The sequence below is a fragment of the Mycteria americana genome, chromosome 2 (genome assembly GCF_035582795.1).
Source record: "Mycteria americana isolate JAX WOST 10 ecotype Jacksonville Zoo and Gardens chromosome 2, USCA_MyAme_1.0, whole genome shotgun sequence".
Classification (NCBI taxonomy): Eukaryota; Metazoa; Chordata; class Aves; order Ciconiiformes; family Ciconiidae; genus Mycteria; species Mycteria americana.
Genome location: NC_134366.1, coordinates 103,048,833 through 103,069,449, shown reverse-complemented (window position 1 = coordinate 103,069,449; position 20,617 = coordinate 103,048,833). Strand labels below are relative to the sequence as shown.

At 36.3% G+C, this 20,617-nt stretch overlaps 1 protein-coding gene across 3 annotated transcripts in view; it reads left to right on the top strand.

Annotated features, from left to right (window-relative positions):
- PTPN3 (protein tyrosine phosphatase non-receptor type 3) overlaps positions 1-20,617 on the top strand; it is a 131,006-nt gene that overhangs the window by 85,167 nt on the left and 25,222 nt on the right. For all 3 annotated transcript variants that reach the window (XM_075494148.1, XM_075494147.1, XM_075494149.1), the window contains 5 exons: positions 177-353; positions 11,760-11,783; positions 14,040-14,238; positions 15,228-15,305; positions 16,284-16,340. In XM_075494148.1, the coding sequence (XP_075350263.1) occupies positions 177-353; positions 11,760-11,783; positions 14,040-14,238; positions 15,228-15,305; positions 16,284-16,340 (535 nt within the window). The remainder of the gene's footprint in view (positions 1-176; positions 354-11,759; positions 11,784-14,039; positions 14,239-15,227; positions 15,306-16,283; positions 16,341-20,617) is intronic.

Here is a 20,617-nt window from a genome sequence, read left to right as displayed (position 1 = left end):
ATGATTGCCTAGTATACCATACAAAATGTTTAAAAATTGATTATTTAAGGTGAGACCTATAGGGCTGTCATGAAGATTTTGGGACATAGATTGCAATAGGACAGCAATTTCACTTTATCAAAGTTTTATGAACTATTGTGATCTTCCAACTTGTGTTTGTGTTCCTTATTTTTAAGGCGGAGTCCTAGACTACGTCATGAAATTCGTAAACCACGACACTCATCTGTAGATAACCTTACAAATGAGATTAGTTATATTACTGAAACGGAGGATGTTTTTTATACATATAAGGGCTCTCCAACATCAAAGGACAGTGATTCAGAGTTCTCTCAGAACCGTAGTCCACAGAGGAGGTAAGGACTTCTGCAAACAGTTCATTGCCTATTTTGATTTTTTTTAAAAAACACCAAACAAAAAACCAAACAGCTTTAGTATAAAACAGTTATCAGTTATAATATTAAAATGAGTTTGAACAGTTTTATGTTTGCATAAGCTTTATTTTGACAAATTGCTAAACTGCAAATGCCATGATACAAAATGACAAGTTAAAAACAAACCAGCCCTTCATCCCTAAACAATTCTCAGTAGTTGAGTTCTCAGTAAAATTAGAGAAGCTGTTAAGGCATGCCTGTTCATATGTGTAATATCCTGTTTCCTAGTAGCTTCTGCATCCCTTTCCTACCCGTTATAAACTCTTCTTTTTTTTTTTTTTTTTGTGGGGGGGGGAAGACTTACTGAACTCTTAAGAGTTCACTTCTGTTCCACATCATCAGCTCAGCATCATCAGTTGAAAGAGGTACTGCATTTGAGTAAACACAAGAACATAAGAACGCTAGCGGTCAACCATCGTTTTCTTCCTCAGAGGAACTGTAGATTGCTAGTCTAAAGACAAAGGCAAAAAGTCTGCTTTTTGCCTGAGGCATTTTTGCTGTATTCCTCGAGGACCAACTTTGTTCTCCTCTGCAGCAGTCTAACCACTGCTAGGTTTGCTTCCAGGGTTTGAAGCACCTATCTTTGTGCGCTGATTATTTGTTTGCTCGTATATTACATTTTATGTGTGGCTTCACTCTTATCTTACAGAGGCATTTCTTAATGAGTAACTTCAGATTAACACAATATTAACTTCAGAAATAATGTACAAAGTAATTGATTGTCCAGTGTCAAAAAGAAAGCAGAGCTACTTTAGAACTTTCAGCTGGGGAGAATGCTATGTATTGAAATGCAGGTTCCTTTGAGATGTTACAAAAGGAAAATGGTTTCTAGTGATCCCTAGTAACTTTAAGGCAAGATGTATTTTGAGAAGCAATGTATTAATGGAAGCTGATAGGACTCGCTTACCTCTGATAGTGTGCAGCTACTAACTGTAGCTTTAAACTCTGGATTTAAACTGTTTTCTTCAAATTTTAATACAATGATGTTGTTACTACATTACAGCAGAGAGGTTTCTATGAAAGAAGGGAAAAATTAACATGATGTATGCATATTTGGAGTTTGTCACTGTGGTGTTTTGAATTGTTTTTCTATTTTTCTGACTGGAAGTCAGATGAACCTTTGTACTAGTAGTGTCAATAACAGCCATGATAATATATAAAAGTGATGCCTCTAGATGTTGTGAATAGTCATAGATAGGAAGCCATGTCTTTCTTGTGTTTTAACACTTACAGATTATGCACTTTTAAAAGTATTTTCTGAGTAAAAATAATGAGAGGCAGACCATAAGAGGAGATGATGAGGGTAGAAGATGTAGAGACAAAACTAAGTTGCCATGCTGTGTTCTGCGACTGGTGGATTGTGTCCTGCCAGTTAGTATATTGTTGGGGTTTTTTTATTTTCTTTTTTCTTTTCTTCCCCTGTAGTTTTTTTCCTGTCCTTCCTGTTTCACCTTTTCTATGCCTACTGAAAGTGGAGTGGGAAAGCCTGCTTTTATGCTGCTTCTCAGACAGTGAAAATAGGATGTTCTAAATTTGAAAATAGCACATTCATTTATTTTCTGAGCACTAAATGATTAAGCTGTATCTGAGTAATATCACTCACTGTGGAGAAGATTACTGTTATTACCTCATATAAACCAAATTTTCTATACATCTTATCCCCAACGCATTCTTGCTTTCGTGGGTATGTTATAACATCTGATACTCTGCAGATAACTGAAAAAATGCTTGCCTAAATCTGATGAATTTAAATTTGAAGTGTGTGTGTTGGAAAGAAAATGTAACATATGGAATGAATGATCCTTTGTTGTATTGACTGTTACTTCTGTGAAGTAAAATGGCTATTAATAATTTCCTTTTTAACAATTGAGGTGAAATATACAGTAACCATACAAATAAAAAAAATTTCTTCTCTACACTGAAATTTTCAACTTTTATGTTAGTCCACATTCCAGTCTTTCTTCTTTTATATTCTTACTGTAGTCATTACTTGCCTCACTCCCTTTGTTGAAAGATGTAAAGTAAAATTAAGTATATATGTGTAGTCAAATCTTTCTTTCCCTGAATGCTTTATTGAAAGAGGGAATCTTACCCTATCAGCGAAACCTGTTTTATAAAATAAAAGTTTAACTTGCGTATCTTCAGTATTAAATATGGACAAACACTTGTCCTGGACTTTTGCCACACTTCAGGAGTACTTGGATATTAACTATAAATCACCTTGCTGTGGGCTGATAAAGCCAACTTACCCATTTTTGCCATGCTGGTCTTTAGTAGATTTGAATTGACATAACTGAAACGTGGTATGGAAAAATATTGAATTGTAAATCTGGTTTTCTTTTTCCTTAGAGGAGAGCCAAGAGTAGCTTCTCATAGTCCTGCTGACATAGGTTGTCTTTAGAGGGCTCTTTTTTTTTTTTTTTTACTGCCTAGCCTGCCATCTGAGACTATCAAAAAAGGTGTTAGTTAATGCTAATTATAACTAAAGAATAGCTTTGATATGAAAAAAAAAACTGAAAATTTTTTGAGAGCTACTAGCAAACAACTGTAAGATGCTGATTTTTAATCACTGAATTGTTATGTCTGGGACCTTAGATCTTCATTATAGCCATGCAGCTGCTTGATTTTTGTAAACTAAATAAGTTTACATCAATTTCATTTACTGTATCTGAAGTTCAAGACTCTGCAAGCTGCAGTTAGCACAGGATATTGCTTTCCTCTCTTTTTCAGGCTGTCATCAGCATTTCAGGGGTGGAGGGATAGTTTTCACCTCGTTCCCTTCCGCCTCTGGGTAATATCTTAAGTCCTTTTTGTCAAAACGACAAGTGGTCCAAGATAGACGTACCTTCAGACTGATGTGTTGTGAGATAGTGCTTTTTGAGACAAATATATAGGTAAAATTTGTATAACAAGACTTACTGTGTACTTAAGCCTACCAAGGCATGTTTGGAACCTTGGTGGGTATCAGAACTGTAGAAGCCACCACTGCTGGCAGAGTACATACACCTGCACTTATTTCCCTATATACCTTTTTTTACGTCCTGACAATACCAAGTATAATTATTTTCTTAATAATAGATTTTCTTCCTTGCTGTGTTTACTCCCTTAAGGGAATCAGTCAAATTCTACTTTCTTTCTGTAAAACAGTACACAATTTAGAAAAATTATGTGGAACAGCTCTTAGTTTAGAGGGCATAAAACTCATCAGTTATTAACATGTCTTCTTCCATTTCTTTAAATATGTTGTACTGTATCAACATGTCAACACCTAGAACTACGTTTGCTGTTAAATACTTTTAAATAAGCATGCTGGAGATGAGGGCCAAGAGTATTTTGTCACTTATTATATTGTTTCTCTGAAGAAGACAGTGATTGTTTTAAAAATGTACTTTGTGTGAACAGTCTACCTTCTAACTGAAATTTATGAGGTATATCCTACAGGCTGTGACTGGAAAAAAGAGACTTAGAAAACAGCAAACCACATGCTTAGGTGAACTACAGAAAACCAGGGCAGGCTTGCGAGTCTCATGTTGGTGTAGCTAGACTGCTTCTGCTACCCAAATTATCTAAGGTACTTTCACATTCAAGTACAATTTGAGGCTCAGACATAGTGAAAAGAAGCAATTTTTCTCTCTCAGATTAGTGTCTGCAGAAAAGATTGGAGCTGTCTATTACATACATATTATAGACAAAAAATTGCTCTAATCCCAAATTAACATATATTAAATAGAGCTTTATTCACAGGGCATGAATAGGTTTGCCTATCTAAGCCAACCATCTCAAATCACAGCTGCATACAAAACCTGTCATCAAAGGCAGTGCTGAAGAGGACTTCAAGAGGACCTTTGTTTAGCCCAGGGCTCCCCAGCCTTTGTGAAGAAAGCTTCCCCTGTCAGTTCTTTCTCCTCTTTGTTGCCCTGCTGCTGTCCGACTCATCCGACTGCTACTGCCACTGAAAAATTAACACTAACACAGACATGGAGCCCACACTGAGCCTTCCGAAGTCTCATAGGTTGCTTTCTGTGTTATACCACACTTTTTGTTATGGCTGTGCCTCACCAGTTCAGAACAGGTAATCTAGTCTATCTTCTCACTATGTGTTGTACTCACTCTGTCACTATATTTATCCCATGTCTACATACATATGCACATGCTACTACTATTATTTTGTTTTAAAAATGATTTCAAGAATAATCTTCAGATAAAACATACTAATTAGTAAGTGCACTTGTTTGATAACTGGTTTTTGGTTAAAATTGGCTTTCCCTAGTCTTGACTTCAGCTTCCCTGAAGGTGTTTTTCTTGAGGAATTTGCATTTTCTTCATTGAAGCGCTGCTGCTACTGACTTACTACATTTCTTATTTTAAGCAAGGTAGAAAACCTCTTTGTTCGCTGAGGTTACATATCTTATCTTCAGACGTCCTTAAACACTGAAGTATGCATTAGGGAAGAGTTATGAATATGGAGTCTTATGGCTTTCCTTTAAGATAGAAAATAAATTAAATTATATTATGAGGCTTTATTATTTCTAGAGTTATCTCTGCTGAAAAGCTGATTTAATTTGGGGGTTTTTTTCAAAGTTGTGTCATACCAACAGGCTACCTGGCATCGGCTCATCCTGACCATCTGCTGTCCTGATAGGTAGCCTGGATAGAGCTCCTGGAAGAGCTTGCCTTTGAGAAAAATGTTTCCCTTTCAGTGTAAAAGGTTTAAACCACAGCCAGTTATTTTTAAAGGCAGGCTGATGGACTCGTGCAGGGAATTCTTTTTGATCACGATTTTCCCTTTTTTTTAGTCTGGTATGGTACCCGAAGATTACCACCGTTGCAATTTTTCTTGATAAAGGTACCACTAGAGTTTCCAAATTTGGAATGAGGAAAGCCTTACCAGTGTAGAGGAACAAATCATCATTTCTGATACGCCTTTCTGTGACGCAAATGCAATCTGTATGCTACTGTGTTATTTGAGGGCGAAAGGCAACAGTAAAAATGCAGAAGTTATATTGAAGTATGTGACACTGTTTCAGGACCAGGTTGAGAAATTCCAAAATGTCTTCAATTTAAGCAGTAATCTTCAAAGCTAATTTGGCTTTAAGTGGGGCAATGAGCTGATTTATATTTTGGGATCATGTACTCTGACATGCTTGATCTTGTATCAGATGGCAGTTTTTGTCTTGAAAGACTGCACTGTCCATCTCCAGTGCAAGTTCTGGTTCTCAGTATTGACATTTGGGGTTTTTTTAAATAAATTTAAAATGTAGCTAGTATATAGGGAATGTAACTTAATGCTTATCACACCCAGCAGTTCATGTGTAGGATCCTTCACTGAGCTGTACAAGAACAGAAAAAAAATTGAAAGAAACTAGCTCACCCTTTAAGTAAATAAGCGAAAAATTAAATGACTAAAGTGAGTTTGCTTGCTTCCTTATGTTCAAGTATTTGTTGTAAATTAAAAATCTGTAGACTTAAATGTTTCAATAATATGCATTTTAAACACTTGAACTTAAAATACCAGGGTCCAAGGTTTGCCATGAAAACATAGACATGTAACAGAGTAGTATTTAAGGAGATTTGAACTTTAATTTTCCCTGTATGTTCCTTTCATTTTTCTCAAGCATCTTCTGGTGCCTGAGGTGTGATACAGATGTTCACACTTCACAGTGAAATGAGAAATGAAAGTGAATGAATGAATGTCAAGAAATGAAAACTGAAAACCACTGTGTTTAATGCTCTTAACCTCTGAGAAACCAGCTGCGGGAAGCTGCATGGTTTTCAGCCAGTCCCTATGAAAAGGGAAGAGTATCTTCCGCTCTTTCCCTGCTGATGGATTTAAGGTTTTAATCTGTCTTTGTGGGAAGACCATGTGTTGTTACCAACACCCACACTTGCCCCTTAATTGAATGTTATCTCATTAAAGTGAGCTGGTGTTTCTTTCAGACAAGAAGGTGTTAAAAGCAAAGAGTTACTTAAACAGGTTTCTTTGTGGGTCAGGGTAATCTTATTCATGTTACCTATGCAGGACCAGTTTCTCCTTTATGCGAGGAGCAGAGCTTATTTTTGACCTTGTAAATTCAGGTTTAATGGCTTGTGCTTTTTTAAAATGTTTTTATACTATAGGCGGAGTAGTTTGGAGCGTTAATATAGCTGTTGCTTGCCCTCTTAATGCCCTTTTTCATGTTTTTGAACACACTTTTCTGAGTGGGAAGGGTACTTGTTAGTAAGAATATATAGATTTAACTATGTATATAATGTGCTATTTTAAGGGGGGGAAAAATAACTGGATTATTGGCTTGGAAAAGTAACCTGGTAAAGCTGTGTGAAGGGTCTTGCTACTTGAACTGTATTCAGTTTCTCTTGTTCACTCTATCATTAAATAAACCAAAGCTATCTGTTTGGTTTAGAACAGCAGACTGCATAGGAACAAGTGATTTGGTAGTTTTAGAGTAGACTCAGTGGCCTAACAGAAAAGATGAGCTGTGAAATTTTCTGTTTAATCTGTATTTCAGAAAAAAGATTATTGTAAAACACATTTCTAAGTGATGAGGTATAGTATCAGTCAGTAAGAAAAACTTACTGACAGGTGAGGCATTATAGATCTTATATTTAAAGCCATACGTTGATTGGTGAGTTAAATCCGGCTAGTTATTCATAGATGTGAGTGTATGATGTATGAGGAGAACCAGAAGGCTGGGGGAGTTGAGGAGGGGTCAGTCGCATTGTTGCCTTACTCTGCCAAAAGAGGGTTATCAAGAATATGGAGCCAACTCTTCTTGGAGGTGCACAGCAAAAACATGTGAGGCAATGGACACAAGTTACAGCAAGGGGAATGCTCAAACGACAGTGTGTGGGAGGGGGGGAAATCATACAGAGATTAGTTAAGCCCTCATACACATTGACAGAAGGGTAGAGGTGTTTCCATCACTGGAAAACCTCGAAACACAACATGACAAGGACCTGAACATCCTCATCTAACTTTGATGTTGGCTGTTCTTTGAACAAGACTTTAAGTGATCTCTCAAGATCCCTTCCTAACCTAAATTACTTTGAGTGTACAGTTCTATTTGTTATAAATGGCATATACTCCTGCATAAGCTTTTCTCTTAAACATGCTTGCAAAGCTATAAACCTCTTCAACTTACATTCTAAACCTATCTTTTGCTGGTGCTATAGATAGCATAATGTGTACAGTGCCAGAGTTGGAGGGGAAGGAAATGAAATGATGAACTAGTATACAAAAAGGAAATTCACTTACACTATGCTGTGAATTTCTGGAAGTGCATATACACTCCTGGTATAAGTGTGATGCATCATCTGGTGTAGGTATTGCACTGAAAATAGATTTCCTGAACGTATGCTGTATTTGTTCAATTCTTTCAGCTTACCATTTTGATAGACAATAAACTGTAGCTGCACAGTGAGATTTGGTGAATGTACTATGGGAACACATAATTATTTTAACTAAAATATAATTCCTTTTGTGAACAAAATTTTTAAAGCACTACAGTTGATGTGAAAGTACCATTGAGATGTATCCAGCCAAGTCCTAGTAACTACTTTCTTCGTAGAAAATTGCAAATAATTTAAAAAAAAATTAAACTAAGTTATTTATCCTTAGTTTTTAATCCTATACTGATGTGTTCAATTCCTGGTTCTTACAAAATCTGCTGCATTTCACAAGAGTCCGTTGTCCTTGTTCATGTACTTCAGTCTTTCTCAAGGAAGGTGTCCTACTAGGCAATGGATCTCAGAACATTTCAATTAGTTTCAAATTAGGGTTTTAAGACTACTACTAATACGCTTTTATGAATTTTACTGTGCTCTTCCACTCAAATATACATGAAAATAGTACATGTATATATTTTGCTTACATGTAAACGTTTCTTTTTAAATATATATCCTTATTAAAATGTACTACACTTTCCTTGCCAGTTCAAAAAATCATTTCGCATCCAAAAAGAAAGTCTCAAAGTTGAATTGCAAATCAGTGATAAGACAAATTTTGCAGCAAGCCAAGCGGTTGCAGAGTATCAGAATACATGAAACTTTTATGGAAAGTTGGTAAACTGGAATATGGTCCATAGAGGCAATGCAGACTAACTGAAAGTATCCTTTTATGGGTGATGGCAACAGCTTACAAATGTGGATGTTTGGAATTTAAAGAAAATCACTGAAAAACTTGTGTATACCATGAAGTCTGCAGGTTTTTTCTGTAATAGTACTCTTAAGTACGCAGTACAAAGAATCTATGTGGCCTTCTTACGCAGTCGTTTTGTTCGCAGAAATGCTGAACGTTAACTGTGCAAGTCATTCTGCATATAAATTTCTCTAAAAGGCAGCAAAAAAGTGCTGCTCTAAATAACTTCTACTTATTTAGCTTATGAATAATAATCACAGTTTTAATGGTGAGCTCTCAGAAAAGAGGTAATAATGGAAGTGCTGGCACACTCAGTCTCCCCAGCCCTGCAGGTGTTACAATAAAAGAAGCTTTAAGAACTTCAAGAACACCACAAGGGCATAAACCTACAGATGTTTCCTTCAGTTGTTTGTAAAGGGGGAGTTTTGCTACAGTTCTATTGTTTCAGTTGTCCCTTTTCTCTCGGGGTTTTACTCCGCTGTAGTTTATCATCCTCAGTTCTCAGAATAGCAGTATTCCCTGTTAGAGCACACTGAAATGGGGAGGAGGGGTCTTTCCTTAAGACCTTTCCTTTCTGTCCTCATGACACAAGAGGAGAGTTAGATTTTTTTCTTTTCCCAGGGCAAAGGGTGTTATTATAAAGATTATCACTGACAGAGCAATCCATAGTGAGTGAAAGATTGAAATGGCATCATTTTAGATATATTGTGGAGTAAGGAAGAGAAATTACCTGCAGTTTTAAAGTGTTTGCTTGTCAGCTGCACCAATGGAAAGCTTAATCTCCTTGCAAGGAAGGGCACTCTTTCTTGATGAAAAAGTTGAATGGCTGGTCTGGTGAGTGTTCTCTTTTATTGACTTAAAATATGGTCCTTGTCCTATGTTGTGAAATGAGGAAGATATGTTAGTAAAATGTGGAATACTGTATAGCCAGAAAAGATCATCTAGTTATTCATGTTAACGTATCAGTGAGTAATTAAATGTTAGAAATACTATTTAAGTTGTGGAGATCAAAATTCTGCAGCTGTAGCATGCTGAGCTACTAAGGACTTTAGGAAGACATAGCTGCATTGTACCTGAATTCTTATAAGCGTTGAATTTGGTCGCTTTCTAGGTCAAATTTTTGGTTACCTTTTTCCACTTTAAAAGGTTACAGAATGATTCGGTAACTCTTTCAGAGCTGATGTGTTTGAATTAAAGTGCAATAATTCAACAGATAAACCTTCAGCAAATATTACTAAGAATTTATATCCCACATCTAAGTCTCCAAATGTATTAGTGAGATGATGAAAAATTTGCTGTATGTTTATACACGTATATGAATGGAAGCCCAATTGTTGTTTTCTATCTCAAATGACCTCACTCTATTGGGGGGGAAAAGGGGGAGATATTATATTAAAACAGGGACATTGCGTCTGTTTGTATCACAGTTTTACAGGGTGTAAATTTTTGGGGAAGGCTTTTGAAAAGGGTTAACTTACGGCAATGAGAATTCCACGTAGAATTTGGTAACAGAGCTGTAGTTCTACTGTGGCAAAACGTAGAAAAGATGTAAAGTTCTGTTGTTCTTTGCCTCACAAGGAAATCAATCAGCTTAAATGAAAATAAATTCAATGTTTCTTTATTTTTAGCCTGACTTCCTAAGGAAATAAGGCTTATGTCATTGCACTGCCTGTCTGCCTCTGTTCCTACTTTAGAATGTCTGGACGATTGCAGTCAAATCTAATGTAGGAGTAGAGTTTTCAAAGATGCAAACTTCTACAAGATTAGGGAAAGTCAGTGACTAGGCAGAAAAAAACCCTTAAACTGATCTTATCCTCTCACTGAGCAATTACAGTACAAGTTCAATGGCTGTCTGTTCCATTTAGATGTGAGCTGATCAGGCAGCAAGGGAGTGCATGTTCCCAAAGGATCTGCTGTGCACTGCTGGCACTTAGGGGGTAAAAATACTATGGGGATTGCAAACAAGGAGAACCAGAGGTATTTGTGGGAGAGGGGGGGTGGATGTCAGTGGAACCAGAAGCGGGGCATGACTGCAGTAAAAAAGGAAGAAGTTTAGTGCTTAAAAAAAAATAATAAAAGTACACACAACCTGAACCTCCACAAATTCTTAGGCAATCAAGCTTCACCATCTCTGCCTCTCAAGGAAGAATTTCTTCATATTGTAGAGTACATATAAAGAAACTTATCTAGACGGATACTGCTGCTATTTTTACTGTAGTTTTGATGAAACATCATACATAATTCTTAGTATTGAGGTTGGTTTAGAGAACAATAATTGAAAAATTAACTTTCTACTGTGATTTCCCTCTTATAAGTTGACAATTGAACAGCTCTACATTCAAACCAAACTATTTCATGTTTGTATTTTTCCAGCATGGACTTACATCACTCCAGCTTTTCTGGTCACTACTTAATTAAATTTGTAAAGCTATCCCATCTGCCTTAAGCTTACTTTGCTTTGCAAGTACCTTTTTGGTAACTTTTGCTTTCAAATTTATCTTAGTATCACAGCTATTGTTTTAATTGATGTAATATAGTTTAGCTCGTGGTTTCACATGATTTCTGATGAAGCTAATTTAATACCTTGGAAAATGCTATGTACTGCAAATTTTTATTTCTTTTCTGTGCTAGATTGTCCTCTGTGTAAGCACTTCTGCTTTAGATATGCTTTGTCTTAAAGTTCTCTGTCAACATCTGTTCTGCTCTTGCATTGTGAGAATGTTTAATAAAATTCATGCTTCTGAAGCAGCCTATGCTCATTTCTTGTTACCTATACATAAAGATTTTGCCACATTTGACTTTTTACAAAATACCGTCAGTGAGATCTGTAGTCATTGTGATCCACATCTACAACTTTCTTAAATAATGTAGTGTGTCTTGCTAAATAATTGCCTCTGTAAACTCCTACATAGTTTAAGTTGCGGTAGCAGATGTGTGTTGTCTGTAGTTGGGCTTGTGCCAAAAGTGGAAGTGAGTGGTTAGAGCTGCCCTGGGATTTTTGTTGAGTGTTTCATAAATTCCATAATTGTCTGATTCAGACTTTCAGCATAGGATTAAGTATTCTTTAATTTACTGTGAGCACACCTTTTGACTGTTATGCAGGCTTTTTTTTTTTTTAATTAGAGTTTAGTTCTTGTTTTCCTGAAGATTTAACTTATGTTCATTTACTGTTTTGTTCTTTGTTTTTTAAACAGGTCATCTGAACAAGAATCACCAAAGTGAGTTTTCTTTGAACTTTCTACTGTAGAGTCCCTAGCTTTAAGATATATTATAAAATACATAATTTGAACTGATTTTTTCAAAGTACTGGTCTTGTATGGTTAGAAGACACAAATAATTGTATAAACCAATGAAGATTGTAGAGATTTGTGAAAAAAAATTAAGGTTTTGGATCAGGATGTGGAAAGTCTTAAGTCCTAATACACCCCTAAACACTATTAACAAAAAGGCTGGTTAAAAACTGTTGTAAAAGTTTAATAATGCAAAAGTCCACTGGTAACTTTATCTGGTAATTCTTTATATAGTGCCAGAAGGCATTAACTGAAATAATTTGTCATATTTTTCTGGTATTGTTAATTTTTTTCTACACTGAAAAATCATTATGTTCTGTAATCTCAACTTGTAAGTGAAATGTGGGGGGGTTGTTTCGTTTTGGTGGTGGTCTTTTTTTTTTTTAATTTCCTATGTTCTGAAAAACTTATTAGGATGTATTTACATGTACAATATTCCTACTTGCTTACCATTGACCTCACAGGAATCATGAAGAGTCCTGGAAGCTATCAGATAAAAACAAAATTTTGACAGTATAATTCCTTTAAGTGTCATTCTAGTTCACTACTTCAAAGTATTTTCAAATTATTGAGAGCGTCAAGTGAATAATCTCCTGAACACTGAAAAAATGTTTTCTGTAATAACTGAAAATTCTGCAAGTGTTGCACAAAACACTTCATTCCCATTGCCATGTGCATGTAGTATAACTGAACATCAGAAATATTATGGCAAGAATAAGTTTGCTTAATGGCACCTTTCAGAATGTTTACATTTGTTGCAGTCAGATTTCCACAAGCTGAGAAATAAGTATTTGCATTATTAAAGTTTGCCGCAATGTGAGTCCTGTATGTTAAAAGCCTAAGCTACATTCCTCTATAGTGTGGTATTACTTCTTCATTGACAGCTAGCAGTGGCTGTTGGACATGGTTCAGAAAAGCTCAAATATATAGTTAGACTAGTACCAGAGCAGAGATGAATGTTTGAATTTACAAATTTCAATGCCAGGATTTACTTGCATATACTTTTGCTACTTTAACCCTGTGAGAATTTGATGGTGCTTTTAGGAATAAACTGCAATAAACAACTAACAGCCCCTGTACTTCCAAGGATCAAATATGCTTCATTGCAGTGCTGGGTTGTCAGTAGCAGTGCAGAATATTCTTGCAAGATGTACTGTCACTGAGCATGATGATCTATCATGTAAGTGAAAGGTCTGTCTGCAGCGGGGTAATACAAGTAGCCAGGACTCTGTTTTTGTCATACGCAGTGCTGTGTGTTAGTGATATGAAACAGTGTCTGAGCTATACGTGAGCTTTCCCCGGGACAGAGGTTTTCACAAAGTACTGGGTAGTCTTTATAAAGACAGAGCAGTCCACGTGTATGGTATCTGTGAGTCTGATCCAATTAAAAAAGGGATTTAGTTGTATTGGACAGAGGTCTGCATTTCATCCTCTTCAGAAGAGAGCATGTAGCTAAATGAATGTTTGAATGGTCCTGGAGCACGACCAGGCAATTTGGCCAATTCTAAGATTTGAGGTGTTCATTTACTTACCCATTTTTGTTATCCTTGAATTTTAAGGTTCTTGGCTCACTAGGCCAGATTTTCACCCCCATTTAATTCTGGGTCCTTCCTCATGGTTATAGCTACATCAATGACAGAATATATTAACTGTCATTAAACCTTCTCATTGTCACTTCATTTCCTATTTCTCTGACAATTTACCAAGGCTTTTCTGCAAAGCACCTTCTCCCAGAGGGATAAGGTTGAGATGGCACTCGTAAGAGGGAGGAATGAAAAACAAGTGCTTTGCAAGAATGAGAGTGGAATCATGGGAAAAGGTTTTCATGGGTAGGATTGGCAACTGAAGTGCCTTTCCCCTGGGGTTCAGCTCTCTTCATGTTACTGTGATTCCCTGTATCAGTGCAACAGTGCCTTTCACTATTAGCATCCAAATATTTTGCTAAAAATGTTTTTGCTACTCCAGTTTTGTGTTGTCCATTCTTCTGGATGTCCACCGATCAAATGATAGGCTTAGATCATACTCTAATCCTGTTACCCTGCACCTCAAGAAGTGGTGTTAAATCTAAAGTATAAAGTTGGCTTGCTCTTTTAACTGGGCAGTACATTTGTATGTTTTACTATTTAATTTAAAAATCTGGATAATGATACCTTTGTAATATTTATTTATCCTTTTTAAATGAAGGAATGTATTGGGAAACAGTCCAACGCAGAATTCTCTGACCCGTACTTCACCTAAAGCCTTGGCTCAGTCTCCCAATGGAGTTGGTAACATTTCTGGCTCTTACCCATTGGAAGGGGTCGATAAACAGTTCTTAGAAACGTATGAAAATGTTACAAAAAGTAGCTCGACCGAAGATTCCAGTCAGTACTACTGCGATAAGGTATGTTCAGTTGCCTTCTTTTAAAGGTAAAACTAGTACTAAATGTAGCTTTGAACTGTAGATTAAGAACCCACAAAAAGTGTGCTTATATTCCAGGATAAGCATATTTTATGCAGTAATAAGAATAAATCTTGCCTTACTACTCAAATTTATGCAAGACTGCGTACACAGTATGATATCACACCAGCTACATTGATTTCCACAGTGTCCAGGGTTCCAGAAGCATCTCCAGGTGGAAGTTCCTAGTGGAATGGGAATACTTACATGATTAAATCTTATTCCTCCAAGGAAAGATCAGATGAGTCAAGCTGCTGTATGTCTTGATAGCAGGCACAACTCTGCTTTATCCCAGGCATCTCCTCTTTAGGATGGCTAAGCATCATCCTTTGAATTCTGTGCTGGCAGAGAGGAGCTGCTCCCTGCTACCATTATGGTAGTGGATCATCCCTCCCCTTTCTCCAGCCTGTTCCAGAGCAGTGCTGAACAGCTTCCTAACCTGCCTGTCCAGTAAGCTGCTGCCAACTTTTAATCCTTCTGGCTTGTGGATCTCTTGCAGAAGATACCAATGCACCCATCTACAGGAGAAAAATTGGGGAAAAAGTAGTCACTTCATAGTCCTTACAACAGAGTTGATTCAAATGTGTTGCACCTAACTTTTTTTTTTTCCTTTTAAGTCACCTTCAGTAAAGACAACACACTGAAAAGTTTAATAGGAGCTATCAATTGAGAAAGCTAAGATGAGAGTAACAGTGTTAGGACAGAGCAAGCAGAGAACATATTTGCTGTTATGTATGTTGCTATTTTTACAATTTAAAATGTTACAATCATGAGTATATTCTGTAACCTTAGCTTCTTCCAACTTTAAATGTAGATTTATACAGAGTATTCTTGTTCAGCACATCTAAATTTGGATGCACTCTTTTCTAATTTGCTACTATTTTCTTCTAAAACTTAGAAAAGTTTTGGTTTGTTTTTTCTATGTATTGCAGAATGACCTGATTGAGGGAGATTTACTTTTGGTGCATATCATACCAGATGAAGACGGGAAGTTTGGCTTTAATCTAAAGGTAAACCAGCAATCTTTTAGTTATTTTTAAATGCTTTCTAGAGATACTATGCTTTCACTTTGATTATTTTTCATTTTTAATGCAGTGCTTTGGAGAAAGCAGTATATTCTACAGGAATTTCTTATGGATCAAGAGTTTTTAGAAGTAGCGGCCTAATCCTTAAATGCTAAAGCAACACTTACAGAAATAAGCCTCTACTAGTTCTGTATTTTTTAGTTGCATATATACTATGGCCATGGCACATTTCCAAAGCAGACTGCCTATTTGGCTGCTTAAAAATGAACTTGGAAGCCTAATTTAAGGCATCAAATTTTGGAAAAATGGACCTGTATTATAAAACAAGTTAAATAGTTTGTGCTATCCAATTGAATATATCCATTAAAAATCATATTGGAAAGGTGAAAATTAATTTATGGAAAAAAATGGAAATTACTATTGATAATTTACTATTGTAAATTTTTTACATTCCCTCACTGAAATTCCATTTAAGCAGATAGTGTAAAGTAGCCATAATATCAAAATTGGGGCAGCGTTTGATCTTTTCACCTTGGGCATTTATTGGTGGGGCAGTGATAGAACATCATGTAAAGAGAATAAGGGAGTACAGTTGTCTGGAACTTTGATCCTACCTGATCCCTTGCAGGTTCATCACAACATCTAAGAACACTGTCCACCTTGCAAGTTCAAGTGTTGAATTAGGCTTGCTTGAAGGGTAGGGTGAGAGCTTGATCTGCATTTGCCTGTTAAAATATATGGCCAAGCAAAGACACTGGTTCTAGTTTACTGGAAATTGGTAGATTTAAAGACACTGCACCGTCCCTTTCCATTTACTGATGAAAATTCAATCTTACTAACCCTGCCTATGAAGACAGAGCATAAAGTTTATATGAAAACAAAAATAAGTGATTACTTGTTTTAAATGCTGCTTATGCTTATTATAGTGATATATTTATGGTTGTTATTTACACATTCCTCTAGGGTGGTGTAGATCAAAAAATGCCATTGGTGGTATCAAGAATAACTCCAGGATCACCTGTAAGTAAATTCTTAAGACTTTTAATCACTCCCTTTATTGCTCCCTCCCTCCACCACTCACACAGGTCTGTACATGTAGGAATTTGGAAACCCATAACCAGTATGAGATAGCAGCTGAGCTGTTCTCCTTAGAAATTGATTTGACCAGTGGTTTCTTAAACCACAGATGAAAAGATCTGGAAGTGTTAGCCAAACAAGATACCAGTAGAAAGCATGTTTGTTTCCCCCTGTCACCTCAAAAAGTGCATCTTGAACTGGAAAATGTTTGATGAAGGGCAAGAGCGATGACAGAAGATATGGAACAGTGTTCATTAAAGAAGTGAGTAGTCTGGGCCCCTGCAGCCTAGAAGAAATAACTAGTTCAAGGGAGATGTAGTAGGGATCTGCAAGATTAGGAGCACTGTGAGCGGGGGATTCCAGTAGAAGAACGACGGGCTACCAAATGAAGTTAGTGCAAGTCAGGTTCTTCATGCATAAGATAATAGACCTGTGAAACTCCTTGACAAAGGCTGCTGTGGTTAAAATAATTTTGTGGGTGGTCAGGAGGGGAAAAATAGTTGGGAGAAAAACCTGCTAGCAGTTACTGAATAGACAAACCACAAGAGACTGAGGAAATCCTTAGGGCTAAAAATATTTATAGGACGAGAGAGTACTTGGCAGGGAGAGAGGGTGCAGAATATATTTGCTCTGTTCTTATTTTGCCATGGATTTTTGCTTGTGGAAATATTTATGGACTAGGTGGAATATTCATCAGTATCCAGAATCAGTAGAGCCATTGAATTCTTCTGTTGAATTGTGAAATAATAATAGTAATATAACATCTTGGTAACTTTTTTCTAACTAATTATTATAGAATATAAAAATAATTTCAGTGCAAACTTGATAGGAAATATTGCTGGCTTAATCCTAAAAATCCAAGGTACTCTGTATCTTGTAGACTCTTTTGAAATTTGATAATCAGTCACAGGACCGATATCTACATGTTGTGATGTAAATCAAGCTAAAACAGATTGTTTGAGAAGTTGGTTTTGTCACATTTATGATTTGTGGCTTGACTTATGCAGTGCATAGCACTCCTGCATGAGCTACAATAATTATTTGAATAAAAGAGTAGTAGGAAATTATCATTATAACTTAAATCCACAAAGTGAAAATAAAACAGTCCTTAATGATTCATAGTCAACCTAGCAAACTTCTTAAAGGTGATTTGAGATACTGAAGTTAATGTAGGGCAAACAAGCTCATTCCACAATCAGAGAATGAAAGATGCTTCTCCAGAGGCAGTGATTTCCTTCAGCAGATGTGGGTTGTCTTCTGGGAAGTGTTGATCTGTTTGTTTGTTTTTCTCTTGGATTGGAAAAGGACCGGACTTCTAACTTACAGACTTCATAACATTCTCCAGTCAGTGGCATAGGCATAGACACAAGCGACCAATTAGCTCTCTAGCCTAGTAAGCCACCAAGCTAGCAAATGATCAAGGGTCAGGGCATAAATTGGAAGCAGTTGTCCAATACAATATACTCAACCACAGTGTTATAGAAATCACATCATGTTACAGCAAGAGGAAAAAGTTATACTTATCTTTAGAGCATAGCAGTATTAACATTCATTATATTGTTTTCCATAAACTAAATTTCACCTGTTCTTGACTGCTTAATGAAATATAGCTGATATTTGAAAGTTCAAGTTAAGCAGTCTGTGGAATGCATTTTTACGTTATTTTAGCTCAATGATGCCTTTCCTTCATTGTATTTGCTGCTATTTTAATTTGCTCTAGAATCACTATTACCCTGTAAATTGTCCTCAGGGCTGCTGTTTGGTAATATTATTTGCTAAAATTATTTCTCAGGTTTGTAGGTCACTTTTTCCCACTTTGCTACAAAAAGATCTGTATTATTTGTGGAGGAGGGGAAGCAAATCTACTTGCCAAAATAAGGCACTATTTTCCATTTCACATCCTAAAGATATTTTAAAAATCCCCCTCTAATACAGCAGCAATCTAGTATGCTGGGAAGACTGTAGGACAGAGTAGCCCAAATTGTTGTGGGAGAGCATTAAATTAAAGAACAACCATTTATTGCATCTGGTGCTTCTTTTTTTTTTTTAACTGAAGTCCTGTACTGATTTTTTTTCACAAACGGTATTAATGTCCTAAGGTGCTAAAGAACTCATTATGGTTTTATTTAATAGAGCTTCTCATTGAAAAATAGTATGCATGCTTCTTGGAGCAATAACAAGGTGATTAGCATAAAAAGAAACATTGGGTGTGTCAATAGGACAGGAAGCCTTTGACATAATTAATTGTCTGGAAAAGCTCTGTATCTGAAAAATCTACAAATTATGCTTACATGGAAGGAATTAATTCTCCTTCAAGATATATTTTATATAGTCAGATGATTCAAGTAAGAGAGCTGAGGCATTAACATGTCACATGATTAACAGTTTCTTTGAGCAAAGATATTAATCTCCATCTGTAATAAAGAATAATAGCCAGCAGCCAGCCAAGAAATCTAAATTACAGGCAAATACAGGAGATCAGAAACCACTCCCTCCATGTTCTTGTTGACTTCTTGACTCTCCTAGACTGACCTGATATGGTCTTTATATCACTAGAGACCAATTTATATCTCAAACAATAATATTTCAGAGTGATTAAATCAGTCAGTCATTCATAGTTGCATTCTTCAGTCTTGCCTTTGTAAATTGTACAAAATATGGCAAAGGAGCTTTTGGGGAGCTTTGAATACCAGTTAAATCAGTGTTGAAGAACACCATGGCCCTTCCTAATTCCCATTCTTCTTCTGTTTACATTTGTCTTTTTTTATTAATCATTGTCAATCTTCCCTATCCTTCATTATTTTCTTTATTTCTTTGGAAGAAGGCGAGGGAAACTGTTCTCTGTTCTCTTTTTTTAAAATTTTCAGCAGCTTTTCTGCTTGGGATTTTTTCCTCTTGCATACGTATTTCTTTTCTCTCTCTTATTTCTCTTCTGCTTTATCTGTTTTGTGGCACTCAGACATGTCTTAAGTTTTCTTTCCTTTTACTTTATTCTCTGACACAAGTGGCTCCCAATTTATTTTCTTCTTCATATCCTTGCCTCTCTATTTTTTTTATTCTGCATTTTTCTTCTTGTTGGTTCTACCATTATTACTTCTCCTTTCTGTCTCTTCCTATTTTTTACTTGGTAATGTAGTACATCACTGATAAACTTTAGGAGCCATCAGTGCAAGGCATAACCAGGATCGGAACTAATTAGATAATCTTATTCACATTTGCGAGGTTGGTGATGGTTTATTGATAGGGCTAATAACATTAGATGAATAAAGTTCAGGGAACCTGTGCTGGCATTAAGGAAATACAAGGAGCAACTATGAATAGAGTGTAACAGTAAAGGTCTATGTCTCATTCATCATATAACAAATGAAATGGAGTGTATATATATCACTCTTGTGTAGCTGGATACTTCCTAGACAAAATAAAAATTAGGATAGCAATGAAAATAAAATTGTTACCCTACTTGACACTCAAAGGTTGTAGAATCTTGCACGTTCATATTACAGAATCACAGAAGGTTGGAAGGGACCTGGAGGTCATCTTGTCCAACCCCCCCTGCTCAAGGGTCACCTAGAGCCAGTTGCCCCGGACCGTGTCCAGATGGCTTTTGAATACTCCAAGGTGGGAGATTCCACAATGTCTCTGGGCAACCTGCTCCACTGCTCCATCTCCCTCACAGTAAAAAAGTGTTTCCTGATGTTCAGATGGAGCCTCTTAGCCTTTCCTTATAAGAGAGATGCTCTAGTCCCTTAATCATCTTCATAGCGTCAGCATCATATTCTGGCCATAGCTTGAATTGCTTTGCACTGGACTTAGAGCTAAGCATACCAAGAAGTGTGGCAGAAAAAAGACAAACAAACCCTAGAGTTCAGCAGTTAATCTAAATTGCTTTATCCAAGACAAGACATAATGTAAGTTTTCATTTGAGATGGGGAAAACCTTGGTTTTGTGTTCTCTGCAGCACAGGTAGCAAAAGAATTTTTCAGAAATGCCAGGGTACTTGAGCATCATAGGCTGAGTAGTTACCTGCATCTTCTTGTTAAAACTTTCAGTGAATGAAGTGAGGAAGAATGTTGTCTATTTGTAGGTATCATTTGATATCCACCAAACAAGAATCTGATAAATAACAAAAATAGAAAATGTGTATGGATTTCTTTAAATTTTAAAAAGTGCATGCCTGGGGAATGTCATGTTACTTAAATTATGTTCATCAAAATCATGTT